Source organism: Varanus komodoensis, unplaced genomic scaffold (genome assembly GCF_004798865.1).
Source record: "Varanus komodoensis strain SLA01 unplaced genomic scaffold, ASM479886v1 scaffold1, whole genome shotgun sequence".
Classification (NCBI taxonomy): Eukaryota; Metazoa; Chordata; class Lepidosauria; order Squamata; family Varanidae; genus Varanus; species Varanus komodoensis.
In genome coordinates this window covers 81361117-81379629 of record NW_025335268.1, presented here as the reverse complement: position 1 = coordinate 81379629, position 18513 = coordinate 81361117, and the positions used below count along the sequence as shown (strand labels likewise).

Sequence of the window (18513 nt, the reverse complement as noted above, 5' to 3'; positions counted from 1 at the left end):
GCATGCTGACACAGAAATAAGCATGTTTAGGAAACGGCAGCCTTAGATGCTGAAATCAGAAAGGAATTAAACCTACAATCCCATCTATGTTTAGACAGAAAAATCCCTACAACTCCCATGATGCCTGGGGACTGGGAGTTGTATGATTTCTGCTGTCTATACATGCAGACAAATGTACCCTAAAGTACTTTTCAGTAGTCTTATCACAGAGGAAATGTTCACTCTTCCTGTTCAACAAAATGGAGCTCAGACGATTTCCATGAACCTGCATCTTGCCAGTGAAGCCAGTAGGCTGAATTGCTCTCTGACCTGCTAACATAATCTTCTGTCCTGTTTGGGACAAACTGTCAGTCCTCCAAGTCCGGTGGGGAATCTTCCTTGTCACTGCCTGCTATTTATTTACCAGCAATGGTATGGGGGAAAGTCAAACTGTTATAAAATATTTTATTTATTTATTTTAGTTCTATAGCATCCAATAGGCAAAGCTTTCTGGTCAATTCGTAGCAAATAAAATGATACAATACAACATAAGAGGCACCGTAATAGTTTAAAACTCCAGTATAAATTATTATTATTGCACTGCATTTACAGCCTGCTATTTTTCCTCTTAGACCATGCTTAGAACTCCAGTCTAGCCTCACAACTGCAATGCTGTGCAACAGGTTAAGGTGAGGCCCAAAGTGACCCAGTGAGTTTCATTATCTAGCCAGGCCTGGGGACTGGACATCCCAAAGTGGAACTTAGTAGTAATACAGTAAAGGGTTTAAAGCAACAGAAAGTCTAAAAAGACCAGAAAAATAGAAAGGTATTCACCTGAAACTGGAAAAATCCCAGCAGAGACAGCAAGTGAGCCTTTCCAGGAAGCTAATTCCACTAATGAGGTGCCAGAACATAAAAGTGCTTCTTTGTAGCCAGCTACCTCACTTCCTTTGGTAGGGGTCCTTGGCATAGGACTGCTGAGGGTCCAAGTAGGTATGTGTGGAAAGAGGTGGTCTTTCAGGTGTCCCTGGCCCTAATCAATTTAGGACTTTGAATGTTAATATTAAAATATTCAAACATTTTAAATTTAAGCCTATGTTACACCTAATAACGCAGTGGAGCAAAAGCAACAAGGCAACGATCTTATCTTCTTTTTCTGTCCCTGATGGGAAGAAAATATGGTTTATTTTTATCATCTGTTTTCCCTCCACACAAATGTTTTATAATCTTCTTTCTTTTGGATTGGAATGTCTAGGCAGCAGATTGTTTATTTATTTTATGAATTATTAAATAGTGACTTTCTTACACTCTCCCCCTTTGTTTTTGCGTGACTGTGGGCTGTGACATTTGGCGTTGCCTTGGTATGTCACCTCTTGCTTCCAAGAAATGGATGCGTCTGCCAGGTGATAACAAGAGTGAATCACATCTCCTACTGATGCTCTTAGGCTGGCCCATGTAGGGGCTGGCCCAGGTAGGTTAGGAAGAAGAAGATGGGCATGCAAGGTAAAGAAGCTGGGCGGCCAGAAAGGCAGACAAGTCAATCCATAATGGAAAAATGAAAGGGTGTTTTCCAGTTTCTTAAGTCCTAGGGTGCCTATGCATGCACTTGCGCACATACTTCTTTCTTCTTCTTTACTAGATCCTATTCTGCACATGTGTGCTTTGATTTGTATTCTATGACTTGCCTTATTTTTCTGAGCTATCTTCTCAGAAACACATTTTGACTGCCCTATGATTACTAGCTTGCCCTTGGGTCTGGTTTGTGTCCCGTCTATATGGCAAATATTTTCCAGATGCTTAATACTCTGATTATATCATTTGTGTTTCTGTGCTGTGGCCTAAAGTCTGTGACTTGTCTTACTTCCTTGAATGATTTATCTGCATATAGATTATTTTAGGCTTTCTATGACACAATTTTGATCTGTGGGGAATGGATATGTATAGATACCAATGAGGCAAGGTAAGAAATGCCTTAAGTTCTCCTTTGAAATGGAAAGGCAGAGTAATTCCATCCTCCATGAATATATAATACCAAAAATACTTGAAAGCAAATGGAATAGCAGCAACTTAGATATGCAGAGTGTTTTCTCTGGACTCTGCAAAAAGATGAATGCAGGCTATGTCACTGAACCTCTACCCAAGCCTAGGACAGATTTTTTATTCTTTTATTTTACAACTTGATGACCCAAGCCCAGGTCACCACCACTATAACAAATTGCAACATTTGCTTCATTCATAGCCAAAGTTTTTAACATCGATGTGCCATTAATGTGCATCATCCTCATCATCATCACAGCAATTTCTTTTCCCAGAAGCAGATGTAAGATTGAGGGTTAAAATGTACTGCTATCTTGAAATTTCAATAATTCAGGAGTTCTGTTTATGGAGATGAAAGTTAAACTTACTTGAACAAACAAAAAGTAGCAACACAGAAGCATGCATTTTTTGTCAGATTGTTTTGTGAAGTAGAAAAAGAAAGACAATGTCCTGGCATAAAATACCCATGAACTGGCCACTTCATTAGCAAAATGATACTGTATATGACAATTTAATTTCGTAACCTGTTTCCCTAGATTTTAATAAACCAAAGGCTTTAACTCTTATGAGAAAGCTTAAAAGCAGACATAATTTTGTCATGTGCGAGGAAGAAAATTATGCTGATTCCCAGAAGAATAATCCTACATGCTCCTCAGATTTTCTTGAGACTTTGAAATGCAATAGAGGACTAGCCATAGTTTGTACTTTCTCCCATAGTTTGTGAAATCCATTATTTCACAAAAGAAATGTATCTAAATGTAGCTACCCAAATGTAGCAGACGTTTACAAATGCAATACTTGGTAAAATCAACTAATCTGAGACAGTCCCTGAAAGTAGTTCCTTTCAGTTCGTAGCATCATAACAGCCAAGTATCTCTATACCAACCGAGGGAGTCACAAACAAGGAAGAATCATCAACTGCAACAAAGTTTAATTACCTCAGATCACCCTACAGTATTCAAAACATCACGACAAAAACCTATTAACAACATCAAATATAGTAAGAGTTGATCAAAAGGAAACGCAAACAGTTTCACAAGCACTATTTCTAAGGAAGAGACATCCATCAGAATGGAATCACCAACTCTAGAAGATGCCCCTGAATCAAGACATTATCAGAACTAGGGTCATGCCACTGTGCCAGGAGGAGGCAGGAGTCATTGACTGGAAACAGTCCATAAAATGAATCAATCAGATTCAACAGTTTTGACAAATGACTTGGAAGTGACTCTGAAAAACAAAATCAAGAAAGAGCAGAAAAAGAACTTACCTAGGACACCTAGTCTGTAGTTGATGGTCACAACAATGACATTTCCGTAGCTTGCCAGTATGCTGCCATCAACTATATTCCCTGTACCTTCCATGTACGATCCACCATGGATATAGACCATCACTGGCTTCTTGTTGTTCTGATCATGGATGTCTGAAAAGAGTACAAGTAAGGAAAACACAAGAAAGTAATACATGTATTAAAAGATTTTTTTCTTTTGCCTTCCCCCCTGAAGTTTTTCATGAACTTATTCTTTTGGATATTTTCATTATTTTTCATACCAACCCAGCCTTCCCCATTCTGGTGTCACTCAGGTGGACTGAACTTTAGCTGCAATAATTATGATGGTTGCAGTCTAAGGCATCATGACACCAGGATGGGCTGAACTGTCCATACTGTACATCTGCCCCTCTTCAGTTATGGCCATAAGCTTCTGGAAGTGCTCTGAAACAGACAAAAGTGCCATGACTACGGCATATCTCTTCATGATGGATTAAAATCATGGAGAAAATGCACCTGCTGAGCTTCAACAGGGTCACAGTTCAGAACAAAGTCACAATTTTCAGTTTCTAACATGAATGCATAGACATACTAAACAGCCGTCAAAATAATAATTTAAAAATGTCATAATTAGAAGGTCAACCATATGAATGTTCTTTTAAGAACCGAAACATTTAATTAGGTGTAAAGAGAAGCGCCATCTGGTATCTCTTTGTATTGGAATGTCTGAAACAGAAAGAACAGTCTAGTCACCATCAAATATCTGCCCAAGCTAATACTCAAAGGAGATTAGGCAAGGGGTGCGGCTCCCAAGCAAATTAACTTCACAGGTGTTGAAAAAAGCTACAAGTTTCAATATGATCATAGAAGCCCTACAATTTCATTTTAGCAAGGGCAGACTTCAAGCTTGCAGTATCTACTGACTTTGGTGAGAGGTGTACTTTCATAGCTTTCTTCATTTCAGCAAAATAGTTCAGGGTTGATCAATTTGTGGTTGCTGTAGCTCAAAAACTGAGAGGGAAAAATCCTTGTTGGTCCACTCCAAATCATCCATTGGTATACCAGTAATTACTGATCTACCTTCTACTCATGCCTGCTGAAACCCACATAGATTGCTTTCAGAATATTTATAGGAGAAAAGTCTTTGAACAGGAATTGGGAAGGAAGGAGGGGAGATAACAATGGAGCTCTAGATGGTATATGTAGCAAATGTTACACCAGCACAATGTCAGAAAATGTATTATAGTATCGGTACAGGTAGCTCTACTGTGTGGCAGACAGATGTCCGGGCACAAATGTGCAGACCCAGAATAAGGCCTGCATTTCAATGATTTTGCATTCTGATACTGGGTCTGTGGCTTTTTGTTGCCTTCTACACCACTTAGTATTCATAGTGAAAACAACACCCTTTATGTTCTATGAAATCTATGTGCACACAGGCAGGTGACCAAACAGAAGTTCTATTGAACTTTTCAGCCAACACTGCATGGTATGGCACTTTACCCATAATTCTAGCATACTGTGTCCATTAAGGGTTTTTTTAAAATATTTTACCCCAAATTGTGTCCTTTCAAAACTAATAAAAACAAACAGATTCAGCTAAAGTCAGTAGGGCACTGAAAGACCTATAACCCAAATGAAAATCTCATCTGTTTTAGTATATTCTATAAACTGATTCTTACACTCTATATTAGGGATCAAATAGAGGTCCCTGAGACCAAACAGCTAAACTCCTTTCATTTTGCTTCAGGCTTATGCTTAAATTGTGGAAGCATTCTAGATGCAATCCCAAAATTAAATGAAAGGAAAAATGCAACAGGATTTGAGGCGAGGAAACAAACATTTCTGCTCGGCATGGCACATATTTCTCCATTTTGGGGAAATTTTGCAGCAACAATGGAGCTCTGGTGTCCACCATTCTTTTCTTCCTTCCCAAAGTGCCTGTGGAAAACATTTTTGTGTAAATGGACATGTTAGAGTTCTTTCCAGAGACGCTATGGGAAGGGAGAGTGCTGCCATCCGGAATTCCACTGGCGAGAGAAGTATTTGAAACAGAAAAAAAGAAAAATATTTGAAACAAAAGATGTCAAAACCAGGAGAAAACTTTCCCATATCACACATGCAATCCCCATACCCTTCTACCAAAGACATTTGGGAAGTCCCTGAACAGAACCAAAATGGCTTCACCAGGCTTGTCACCTGATCAGTTTAGCAAATTGAGAGGTGCATCAGGTGGGCCATCATTTAGTAATTCAAGGAAATAAGGTTGTGCAGAAAAAAACAGGTTCTAATAATAGGACCACCCAAGTAATCTTCAAGGAGCTGAAGGTGCAATCCTCCACCGCTCATCCTGTGCTCAAAATATCTCTGAAGCAAAACTGATTGTTGACCAAGGATGTGTATCATCTTTCATCATGGTTGAGTAATTAATATTTAGAAGTAAACAGGAGGCGGCAAAAGCTTTGCTTCAAGAAACCAATATGTTGCACTTTTTAGAACTCCATAGTTCACTGATTTGAGTACAGAGGTAGGTGGGAAATAATATTTGATGAATATAAAAACAACAAATGCTTGTCTATGTGTCTAGAGCACATGCTGAGTACTTATTACTTTGAAAGGCCATCTTTCCCCATACAAATTTGCCTGACCATAAGCTCTTCAGGGAAAGTCTTCCTTTAGGGACTACCACCTTCAGAGGCACATTTAGTGACAAGAAGCCCTTCTCTTTTGAGTGCTCCCTGCTGCGAAAAGCAAATTTCATTCCTTTTCTGCTCACTTTCCATTGGCAGGTAAAGAGAAAGTGTGCCTTTGGAGTATAAGTGGGTCTGCTGGGTTATATGATATTTTATTCTGTTAATGATGCAATTTTACTTAATACATTTTAATGCATTTACTTTATTATTATTTTAATCAAGTTTTATTTATGATTGTAAGCCACTTTAAATGCCATTTTTCTTAGAAGAAAAGTGGCCTACAAATCAAATACATACATTTCCAAAGATGAAGACCAAGGGGAAGTGATTTCTTTCTTTTCTACTTGTTATAATGTGTCTAATAGTGCTCAACATGTTGTCTTTTCTTATTATGTGCCTAGCAAAATAAAAGGAATACAATGAGAAATCAGTTATTATGCTGCATATATTACATGTTATATCTGTATGCCATTAGCTCAAGGCAGTCCTACAGCAAAGCTAGTTTCTGATAGAAGCCCAGGAATAGCACTTCTATTCTGCATGTGAAGTAAGCTCTTGGGCTACTCTAGATTTGTACTCATGGTCCTTCACTCATTGACATTTCAGAGCCTTTTCATGACATCACCACCCTCTAGGGATAAGTCATATTTTCCAACCATTTTTGCAGCTATTTTAAGAAAAGAGCCCTGTTATCTCCTAGGCACCACATGGGGTGGCTATGTACTTTTTTGCAATAATGCTGCACCACAATGCCACCTTGTGGTTGTTTTATAAAATGTAGAAGAAAGGTAAATTAAACCCCAGGGGTGTGGGCATGAAAAGGACACACTCTTCCTCCTGCAATGAAAACAGAAGATGCCTCAGTAAAGTAGCAGGATAAATGCCTTGTGTACAGAAACCCATGCTTTCTTTATTTGTGTTTCTGCAATCATACAGCAGTGGAGGCCTGCAGAAAGAAAGGTGAACTGTTGCAATAACAAGGAAGCAGAGATTTTAGCAGCTATACTAGGAAAGGTCAGAAAAGCCAGTGTCATTCTGAACTCTGGAAAAGCAAGGAGATTAAGAGGTGACCATACCACACTATACACAATTCTGAAGGGAATAGAAAGGGCAAATGTTACACTGCTAGTTGAAATAGTGTCAAATATCAAAGCACAGGCAAAACATGGAAGAACACTAAGAAAAAGACCTGATACCAAGAAAAGGTGGATAAAGCCCACATTGCAGCAAAACTGCATGCCAAAATAATTTATCACTCTAGCTGGTGGTAGACAGTTGCCTTAGGCATGCATGTTGTCCTGGCCTAATTGCAAAAGCCTTCTGCAAATAGAAGTTCAGTCCTATGGCTAGAGTGACTTTTCCCTTTCTGTCAGTGGGAGGAGGGCTGGTGACTGAAAGAGAGTTAGGACAGGGGGTGGCAGAAGGAGGAAAGAGAGAAGTCATAGAATCATAGAATAGAAGAGTTGGAAGGCACCATGAAGGCCATCAAGTCCAACCCCCTGCTGTTGCAAGACACTACATTATACCATCCCAGGTAGCTGTCCAGTTTCTTTCTGGATGTCTCAAGAGCCCACCACCTCTCCAGGCAGCTGGTTCCACTGTTGTATCACTCTGACAGTGATGAAGCTTTTCCTGATGCCCCCAGCCTGAGTCTGGCTTGTCGCAACTTGACTTAATTATTCCGTGTCCTGCATTCTGGCATCAGCAAGTCCTTGTAGCAGAAGCTTCAGGGAAGAATTGATGAAGGAATTAGTTGATCCATGTGATATGCCAGGTGCCAGGAAGAAGGGCATAATTTATGCACCAGGGCTAGTGTTGGTATAAATTGCTGAGTGCAGGGGGAAGCAGGAGATATGAACTGATATTCTTAACCTACCCACACAAACACACACACACATTCACTCTCTTTTCTGTGATTAGGACTAAATAGAGAATTTCTGTACTTTCATGTAAATAGATAATTTTCATGTAACATTACAGTTCTTTCCTGTGGAGGTTCTTATTCTCTAGCATTTCCTAGCAAACAGCCAATAAATGGTGTTCCAGTTGATCCCCTAGAAATATAGTCAGGCTTTCTTGGAACCTACCAGGATGAAGTGGTTGACACCCCCCGAGCAGCCCCACCATGGCACTCTGCAGAGTTCATAAAAACATTTGCCTCTGTGCTGACATTTCTTTGCATATTTACAACGTGCAGGTGATGGGACTTCCCACCCCACCCCAATATTCCTGAAAACAATGTGGAAGCAAATGGAAGCAGGAATATTGTCTCAAGAACATGCAAAAGAAGAACATTTGTATGGTGGAAAACAAATCAACCCAACAAAACTTCCTTCAATTCTTCTTGAGATTCCACACACTGAAAACAGAAGGAGGACTGGGTAAAAGCAAACACCAGACAATGTAATTGCATCCACTATATGGGGAAGAGAAAGAGGAAAATATGAAAGTGAAGTTACAAAATGTACTGAAGGGATGAAGGAAGAGATACATGCATAGTTTTCAATATCATTATTCTTCCTAGGCAGAAGTTGGGAATGGGGAATAAAGAAGCATTTGGTTTTAAATAATATTTATGGTATCCACTTGACACATATTTACAGATAACCTGTACTCTTTTCTCAAAAAGAAATTACAGTAATCTAAATGCTAATTTATGTCTTTAAAAAAAGAAAGGGAGAAGTAAAAAGAAAAGTTTATTTCCGATAAGAAGAAAATAAAGCAGCACACTAAAATCTGTGTGATTAAATAAAGGAGGCGGAAAAGTTCATGCATTTCAGGGGGTTAAGTTTGGGGAAAAGGAAAAACAAAAAATACCTTCATCTTCCCCACGATCATTACTGGTTATATCATCTGCGCTTTTCTTTGTGTTGGCTCCTGAAGTCAGAGTAGCAGGAGAATAAAGGGAAAAAAGAGAATTCAAAAACAGCCAGTTTCCAAAAATTTAAAGAAAAAGAATTATCCAAAAAATTGAAAAAAGAAAAAAGTAACATGAAAAGCCAAAATCTGAATTGTAAAAAAGAAGGGATGCAAACTGCACAATAAAATAAATGCTAAAAACAACAGAATTAGAATAGACTAGTAGGAAAAAATGTATGGGGTGAAAATGGATCAGATCCAATATAAAATGGAAACTGCTACCAGAATGGATTTTCCTTCCCATGGGAGCACACTATGTACTCTCTGTATCTGGTCTAGAAAGTTATATAACCCTCTGGAGCAGATTTCAGGTGTATACAAAGGTGAGTCATGAATGGGAAAGCCCCAGTGCACTAGCAGAAGTCTACTCATATGATTGGAAATAATTACTCACTTTGAATTCAAAGTTGATAAGGGGAAAAACAAAAAAACCTCAGGATACTGAACACACAAATTCTTTCCAATTCAGGAAACCAAGTTTCAAATTCTGCTGTCATAGCATAGTATAACTCATAAAATGTTTCTCTTCAGGATTCTTTGAGGACTGGGACTGAAAATTGAGTAAGAAATTTCATTTAAGAAGATTGTATTTCACTTCAGCCATCTTGGATCAAAAAGCCTTTCATTTCCAAGGAAGATATGGACTAGTCTTTCTCAAAAGGCAGATACTGCATGGAAAATGGATTTTGAAACTGGGGAATTTCATAGGCAGTTTGTGATGTGACATTTGGATCTGCTGTTCAAAGTGGAAAAGTCAAAACTCCAACTGGGCACAAACAAGTATTTGGATATTCCTAAATAGCCCTTTGGATCTTTTCCTCCAACAAAATCATTGCAGTAATGGGAACTCATTTATCATAGGTGAGAAACAACAACAGAAACAGCAAAAGGACAAAACATGGAATGCTTTACACAAGACAGAGCAGGCACATCTTTCTTTCCCACTAAAAACACATTTTTGTGGTATGCAACAACACTTTTAAAATATCTGTGTTCAAACACAGGATCATCTAAGTGTGAAGGAGTCAGACCTGCAAATGGATAATTCAGTTCTGGGAACAAAATACTTACCATGACAGGAGAAAAAGAAATACAGAGAAAACCACAAAACAATACTGTGGTTATTCACTCCCAAGAATTCTACAATTCTGGGTACACTGAGACAGTGCAAGTAGAAATTCTGTGAACTTTTATAAATTATCGGAGGAATTGCTCTCAACTGAATTTCTAAAGATGCATAGCAGCCGTCCCCAAGACTGCCCATGGACTGCCACTGGGTTCTTTCCAAAATGAATAGGGAGATATGCCTGAAATATCATAATTACAAGAACTCCCCCAACTAGCCTTGCTGACCTCTGGGGTTAGGCCTAGGAGGGAAGCCAACATAGAATTTTCTTGCATTCATGCTGTTCTGGTCATGTGCTCTGTGTTTGGACCTAACTTGTACTGGACAGTTCTTCAAATATGAGCCATCTTCAAAGAGAACACTGCCCTCTACAAAGTAGGACACAACCACACATAATACTGCATAAATGGTTCTATTTCCAAATGCAAATGGATATTTCCTTCTGCCCTAAACCAAGAGTAAATAGGTGAATCATTTCCTTTTTAATTAGTCTGAAACATTTTCATGTAACTACAGTGGGCATTATCATCTTTTTGTTACCTTCATTGTAAAATATAATGGGAACATGTAGACATGGAAAGTCCTCTATATTTGTACTAAAACTACCATTAGCACCAGTTTTGTTCTCCCTACTGAAAAAAATGTGGCACATCCTGTTCCACTGTCTTACATTAGTGCATAGATGGATGACTAATGTAGCCAGAACAATTTAATACAAATGTGAGGCAGTCTTTTCATAATGCCATGACTGATGGTGAGAAGAGTGATTAGTAGATGTTGGATTCAAATCTTATTCAGAATTGGCACTCAATGGGATTTTTTGTATTATTGCAACTGTAACATGTTCACTCAGCTAACCTCTTCCTGCATTTCTACTGGGAGATGGTTTCTGTAGAAATCAGGAAGCAAGTAAGCAGTCAAAAAGGGACTGCAGAAAGTACATGATACTTCTAAAATAGTTTTAGTTTCCTCTGCTTGGTTCAGGTTCTCCTTGCCCTGTTTCTAGAAGGAGAAATTCACACTGTGTTCAAATTTCTACAGCAGATCAACTTCTCCCAAGTTGCGTAGATGCCATGGATTTTCGGATAGCTTAAAAAAACTTTCCAGAATTTTGTTTTTTAAATACTTTAAAAATGGAGAGGGGAAAAACAACCAAAATGCACGTTCACCCCATAGACTAAAGTAAGTAAATATGCATTGGTGTGTTTGGGGGCAGAGGGTTGGACATATTTCCACAAGTGCAATGTGTGCTAGTGTGCATAACTGCAGTTGCACAAATTTAAAAGAAAAATACAGTTCCATCAATAAGCAGGTGATGGATGAAACATGCCTGATAACCTGTGAAATACAGATGGAATAGATGTAATGGAATCTATATAGTCCTAGTTTCTAGTGTGTCCAAATTCCTGTAGCTTTTTTGGATAGTTCATACCAGTTACCCATTTATCTGGATTATTATGATCTACCATTACAGTATAACAAGTGGGACCTGCCACTAAATGTTGTGGTGTGAAGTGCTCCTGTTCACTGTCACAGTCAGTCCGCCATGCCCATCTCCATGGCATAGCATGGCATAGCATGGCATGGCATGGCATGGCATAGCATAGCATAGCATAGCATAGCATAGCATTCCTCCCCTCGCCCAGTTTTCTTTCTATTTTCACCCCTTCAATGAAACAGTGCATTGTAATCATCTGTCCTTTTCAACGATACTAACTTTGTCTAGGTTATATGGGCAACAAAGTTATGTTCTCACTACCCAAACTACCAACTGACTTCTATAAACCCTAGAATCAATGTTTGATAGGCACAAATACAGTTAAAACGTATTGTTCACTTTGGAGAAAAGCAAACACACAGTGGAATTGCTTCTTCAGGCTAAATTGTTTGAGTTTGAGTTCAAGTTTGAGCTTGAGTTTAAGACTTTGTGATGTGACAAATGTAACTTACCCTGAATCTTTCTCCTCTCCCTTCTGCTCTGACACCTTTGCTGAACAAAAATGGAAAGATGAGCCAGGTGAAAGGTCATTTTAAAACCTTTTTGGAACCTTCAGAAAGGTACTCCCCTCTGTTTTATATGTGTCAAATGATGCACATAAAAGGTACTCCCTTCTGTTTTTATGTGTGTCAGGAGAAGTGTCCAGCCATGCTTCCCCTCTTCTTTGCTGTTGCTCCATATTCTCCTGCCCTCTCTGGACAACAAGCACTGAGAAGACAAGAAGGTGTGACTTGTGCTCTCCTAGGAAGAGATGAGGCTTGGCCAAAAAATTAGATGCAAGTGAATAGGCAGCATCAATCATAGCAAGGAAGAGCAGGAGGACCCAGATAGGGAGATGCCACTTAGAGTATCTTGCCCATACCCTCCGAAGAGCTCAAAGGACTTTCCAGAATTCACAATGGACATAATCCCTGTGAAGCTGACTAGCTAAATATAAGAAGGATCCCCTAAGGTCATTCTTCATATGTTTAAGCAAAAAAAATTCCTACAGCTTTCCAGCATCCCTCCAGCTATCAATACTGCTTATACCCAAAGATACATGGTTTCTTCTGGGAATTAATACTGAAGGACAATGTGGAACTGCGCATGATAAACAAACAAACACAATATTATTGTACTGGGCATGCTAAGCAATTTTCTACTAATCTATGTGTTCAGTTTGACAGTGTTCTCAAGGCTTGTGTTCAGCACTAATAATTTAATGTTAAATCACTGTTTCAACTGTAGTTTAATGTTAAATTAACAGTGTTTCACCTGTTACCTCTTTCTGTTTTCTAAGTTCTATAAATAATATAGAACTGATATCACTCATATTTTAACTGATATCACTCATATTTTTTAGGGTTATTACTACCCCGAATATGTATGTCTGTCTGTATATGGGATGCAGGTGGTGCAGTGGTTTAAACTGCTGTGCTGGTTGATCGAAAGGTTGCCGGTTCGAATCTGCACAATGGGGTGAGTTCCTGTTGCTTTGTCCCAGCTCCTGCCAACCTTGCAGTTCGAAAGCAAGCAAATGCAAGTAGATAAAAAGGTACCCCTTTGGTGGGCAGGTAACAGTATTCCGTGCACTTCAGTGTTTAGTCATGCTGGCCACATGACCACGGAGACTGTCTGCGGACAAACGCTGGCTCCCTCGGCTAGGAAACAGAGATGAGCACCACCCCCTAGAGTCAGGCATGACTGGACTTCACGTCAAGGGGAAACCTTTACCTTTATTTTACCTGTATGTATGTATATATGCATGTATATCCAATACCCCAATACCACTGATATTTTGGTGAGGGCAGGTGACAGAACGTTCTAAGCTTGTATGTTCTGTTTTATTTTGATTCCATGGAATTCCCATGCTGTGAGCAATATTGTTGCTTCTCTCCGTAATGTAAGCAAACCTTGCCTTATTTATTAGACCTGGTAAAAGAAATAGTGCTTATATTACATATGATCCAGAGGGACACACACAACTGTAAATAGGATCTCAGGAACCATCAGAACTCTGCGGAAGCTTGTCAAGGGTCGTTTGGTGAAAGGATGTCATTGGCTATCAACTCTGAAAGGCAGCTTGTCAGCCCTGACAAACCTTTCCAGCAAGGCAAAGCTGAAGGAATGCTAGTGTTGTTGCAGAGTGTACTCTTCAACTTAAGCCCAAAACCCTGGCTAATGTTCCATCTAACCTGACTATACATCTGACTACATGCCCCATGACTTTGGTTTCAGCTGTTGCAGACGTGGGTCCCACCTTTAACTAGGACACGTATTTAGAAGCCCCCCCCCCCACTCTCTCTCTCTCTCTCTCTCTCTCTCTCTCTCTCTCTCTCTCTCTCTCTCTCTCTCTCTTAAACATATAATTCTACAGTGCAGGCAGCATTGTTAGAATCCTTACTTACATAAATGCATTATTGAGAACTATCCCAGCCATCTCAAATGCTGCATTGTCAATGTATTATTGAGAACTATCCCAGCCATCTCAAATGCTGCATTGTCAATTAGATAGATATAAATCTCTACATCAAAGCTTTATCATTTGGCATTTCACCTATATGTATATGTTGTTTCCTCATTTTAATGTCTTAAAATCTTTTATGCTTTTTCTAACTACAAGGGTGTTTGAGAAAATTTGGACATTCTGCTATGAATTGCTCCAAAGCTCTTGAACAAGACTATGGGTTGGGTCTTAGCTTTCCATTATCTTTAATGCAAAAACTGAAAGTTTCAATTTAGCTGAGAAAATTAATGGGTGCATTTGACAGTCCTCCAGCCATCTGTATAATACCCTCTGAATTCAATAGGGCGTACTTCCAAGTACACATGTACATGATTACACTACTAGAAATATGTAGTAAAAATAAAATGTTTCATTACATTTTGATGCATAATACATTCTGCATCTTGCATAGTACAGGATGGACTTACGGGTGGACAGAAGCAAAAGTGAAATGGGCTGGACATATATTTGTCCAATGTTAACCACCAGTCATCAGCTTCTATTCATTTCTTAGTGTTTCTTTGTTCTCATATGGCCATTTAACTCTTTTCATATCTAGGTTTCCATATTACTTTGAGTGTTCCGTCATTTTATTACTTCAACATCTTCTTATTTAATAATTTCACCAGTCTCATCCCATGGCTATCTACCTAGCATCAAGTTTTCCCATGGTCCAGTGTGAGCTATGCTTGATAAATCTAGCAATACCTAGTTCAGCACTTTTTCCCCCTGCAATTTTTTTCTCATGAAAATGATGGATGGCTTCTGCACACAGACTAGATGATACTATTTTTCCTATGTGACACTGTGCAAAGAAGTGTTCACATTGGGAACCAGCCTTAGGTAAATGCACCATGACAGGCTAGAGCCTATTCCAAAGAACGTACTTTATCACATGCATGCAATAGGCAGAGAAAGATGGTGGATATAAAGAGAAGTTGGGAGCATGGTGAAGGGAAATATTTTACAAGATATCACAATGGGAGGTTTAAATAATGTAATTCTATCATCATCTGATTTTTAAGTTACTATGTACAATTGTCTGTGTCATGTGCATGCACTCTGACAAGATTCCCAGGCATTCATGAGATACGGTCTGGTTTGGGAGGACTGAGAGCTCAGACTCTGAGGATGATGGGGAGTTGGCTAAACCAAAACAGGCTCAGAGCTCATACTCTGCTAATGGAATTGTTGTAACAGAGAAGCCCACAACTGCACACTCCCCACTGTGTGCCTGCCCTGGGATGAAAGTAGCTCAAGGAGAGCCACGGGGTCCAGTCGCCATCCTGCCTGTCATACTGACTTACCTTCCAGAGCCTGGTCCTGAAGGGTTCATAGGCAAAGCTTTGAGAGAACAGAGAGGGGTCAACACTTCTCCTTTTGTATGCTCAGAGACTTGCAAATGCTTAGATTTCTTCTGTAAAATAAATGTCTTACAAGAAGTGCTGGAGTGACTGTCTTGCTTGGGAAGGGATGCCCACCTCATGACAGCCTGTTGCTTTAATGCAACATATTTTTTGCAATAGGTTTCATGTTATAGATTTATTTATATATGTTTGTGGACTGTATTTTTGCCCTTTCCTCTCTTTTTCCCTGCATTTTTAAACTAGTTATTCGTACTAAACTGGACTAGTAAGAAAAAACTATTGTGAAATTACCCAGCTTACATGTTACAAAGCTTCATTAAGAAGAATGATGTTAGAATATCAGAACAGATCTCAGCAGAGAACTCCACATTCACACACATACTCAAAAAATTTTGGAGAACATTCAGCATTTTTGCTTGCTTCATACAATTTTTGCTTGTGCCACCTTCATTTATATTTATTACTTTTCTAAATATATGCATTTCCATTTATTGAACTCTTGCTTCATTAAAGACCTGATACCTAGATACAAATAGCTCTCTCTGTATTTGAACTCTTCAGTTTACTTTCCCGTCTCAAGTGTTCTTCTACTCCATTTCTACATCAGTAAATAAATATTTTCAATTCCCCTGTGTAATTAATTTCCATCCATTTCAAAAGGTTCCTATTGTTCTCTTCGTCCAGACTACTAGAGTTACAATTTCACTGCTGTGTTCAATTTATTACACAAAACATCCAATATTATAAGCCAATATTGTAGGTTTTTTATTTATTATTTAAAACATATTTTCTGTCCATAATCCTCTTGTCATGATCTGATTATCTGTTATATTAACTGTGATAAGTTCTCCCTGTGGATTCTACTTCTCTCTTTTTGAAAGAGCAGGCTACAGATAAAAGACATTCTAAACACAACATGAGGAATATTTTAATATGACAAAAACACAGAAAATAACCCAAAAGGGGAAAAATGGAGCAAGTCTAGAAATCACTAGAATTCTAGAATTAGGAAGCTACTCAATGTTAATTCGAGTGTGTCATTTTTAATTCATCAAACTGGAGGCCAAAATGATTTGTCAAGTACGATATGGACAAGACGTGCAACTTTCATCCCTGGTCCTACTTATGGCAGCCCTACTGACATCAATGGGATTTACTTCCAAGAATACCATGGGGAAAGATTCAAGATGCATTTCACTCCTTATTTATATTCCTTGATATTTAACTTCATGATGATATGTTAAGATTAAAATAATTTATTCCACATTGTGACCAAAATATGCCTCATGTAATCCAATCCTCTAATGTGGCATTGGGTCATTACTCATTTACTGAATAACCCTCACTATGCAGACCAGGAAAGACTAGTTCAATGCATGTCATGCAGTTTCTTCCATCATTAATATGTGTTCAATTGTATGAAGCATCCAAACTAAGCGTGATCTTATAAAGCTTTCTGTGCTTCATTGATTTGGATTCATTTAACAGAACTAATACCAGGAGCAGTTAAAGCACACACACTGTGGGCAAAACACAAGACAGAAGCTGCATTTCTCAAATCTATATTTGAAGTGCTAAGCACTGCTATTTCTTTGAATCTTCAACGTATCACGATGCTTACATCATGCTGCGTTGAGTTACATCATGCTATGACCAGTGATGTAACCCGTCGCAATGCAATGCACACATCGCAGTGTGTCAGTGAGTTAAAGTAACAGCGTACTTAAATTATTGTTAGCTTTCCAGATAGTTGCTGTGATAATAGATACTCTAGTTTAATTGCATCTCTGATGAATCTAAATCATCATATTGCTGCATCACTGAGAAAAATAATAGCTGTAAGTATCTAAAGATACCTTTCTTGTTGTTATATACGGTCAATATATAGATCCTGCAGTGTTTCTAGTTTTAAGCCAACCATTTATTCCCCAAGCAGCCCACATAAAAGTAACATGTTTAGGAAAGGTCAAAGAAAAATGTTTTTTTTATTATAAGCAGAAAATGTATTTTATGCAGATGTCCATGAACATTTGGAAGTATTTACTATGGAAGAAATGTGGTACAATGCAATCTTAGGTGAGACCTAAGCACCTCTCCTCAGCAACAAGTTTATTGATGTATATTATTGTTTATTTATTCACCCTAAGCTACCTCAAAGGTTGTTATAAGGATAGAAGGAAATGTCATACACACTGTAGACAACTGTGACCCTCAACAGAGTTTAAGAACAGGCAAAACCTCAGACTTATATGAGTAACGCCTTATATTGTATCCTGATTTCCTTAGGGGGAGTAGGGACAAAATGCAACAAAATAATAATTAAGTGCAAAACATCATCTGAGTTGTTCAGTGATCTGAATACCTCTAGTCCTATGGCTGTGGCCATGTAATGGGCTAGGCTGACCCCAATCCATGGCATATGTGATGCTCAGAAATGAGTGGCCTTTGAAAGTGTAATTCCTAAATCCCAGACGTTCCTCCAGTCCCTGCCTCAAATGCTGAATAAGTATTTTTCCCATTGCATAAAATGCTCAGGTATTATAAGACATGGACATATACGACTATGTCGATTAAACAGATAGGAATATAGATAGACTGAGCTGAAAGACCTGCTAGAAATAGCTAGGAAATAAATACCCACATTCTAAGCATAGACATTGCAAGGAGTAGTTAATGGATTGGTAGAATCAAAGACCTGGCAATCAGGCAGTTACAGACCATGTCAAAAGAGGGAAAAGCCAGAAATTCTGGGCAAAATACCTCCATAAAGCTCCTGTTCCTTCCAATCAGTTAAGCAAGGTTCTTAAAAAGCAGCTGTGCGGCATATGATATGGAAGGCAGGACTGCGGAAAAGCAGATCTCCAAACATTTTAGATTTCAATTTCTAGCATTTCGTACAATTGCTAGAAGCCCCTGGGATTTGAAGAAAAGAATTCTGAAGATCTACTTTCTGTGTAAGCTATGGTCAGCTATTCACCCTGTATTTCCATTGTTTATTTTCAATGCCAACATTAGGGACTGATACTGAGGAGGAGGAGGAGGAGGAGGAGGAGGAGGAGGAGGGACAGCAGCAGAAGCAGCTTTAATGTTTGATACCCCAGTGGAACCTAAAAGGAATACACCCCTCCTTGAGTGAGAA

General features: G+C 38.8%; 1 protein-coding gene across 2 annotated transcripts in view; it reads right to left on the bottom strand.

Annotated features, from left to right (window-relative positions):
* Positions 1–18513, bottom strand: part of NLGN4X (neuroligin 4 X-linked) — a 294535-nt gene that overhangs the window by 74214 nt on the left and 201808 nt on the right. For both annotated transcript variants that reach the window (XM_044432627.1, XM_044432636.1), the window contains exon 3: positions 3287–3439. In XM_044432627.1, the coding sequence (XP_044288562.1) occupies positions 3287–3439 (153 nt within the window). The remainder of the gene's footprint in view (positions 1–3286; positions 3440–18513) is intronic.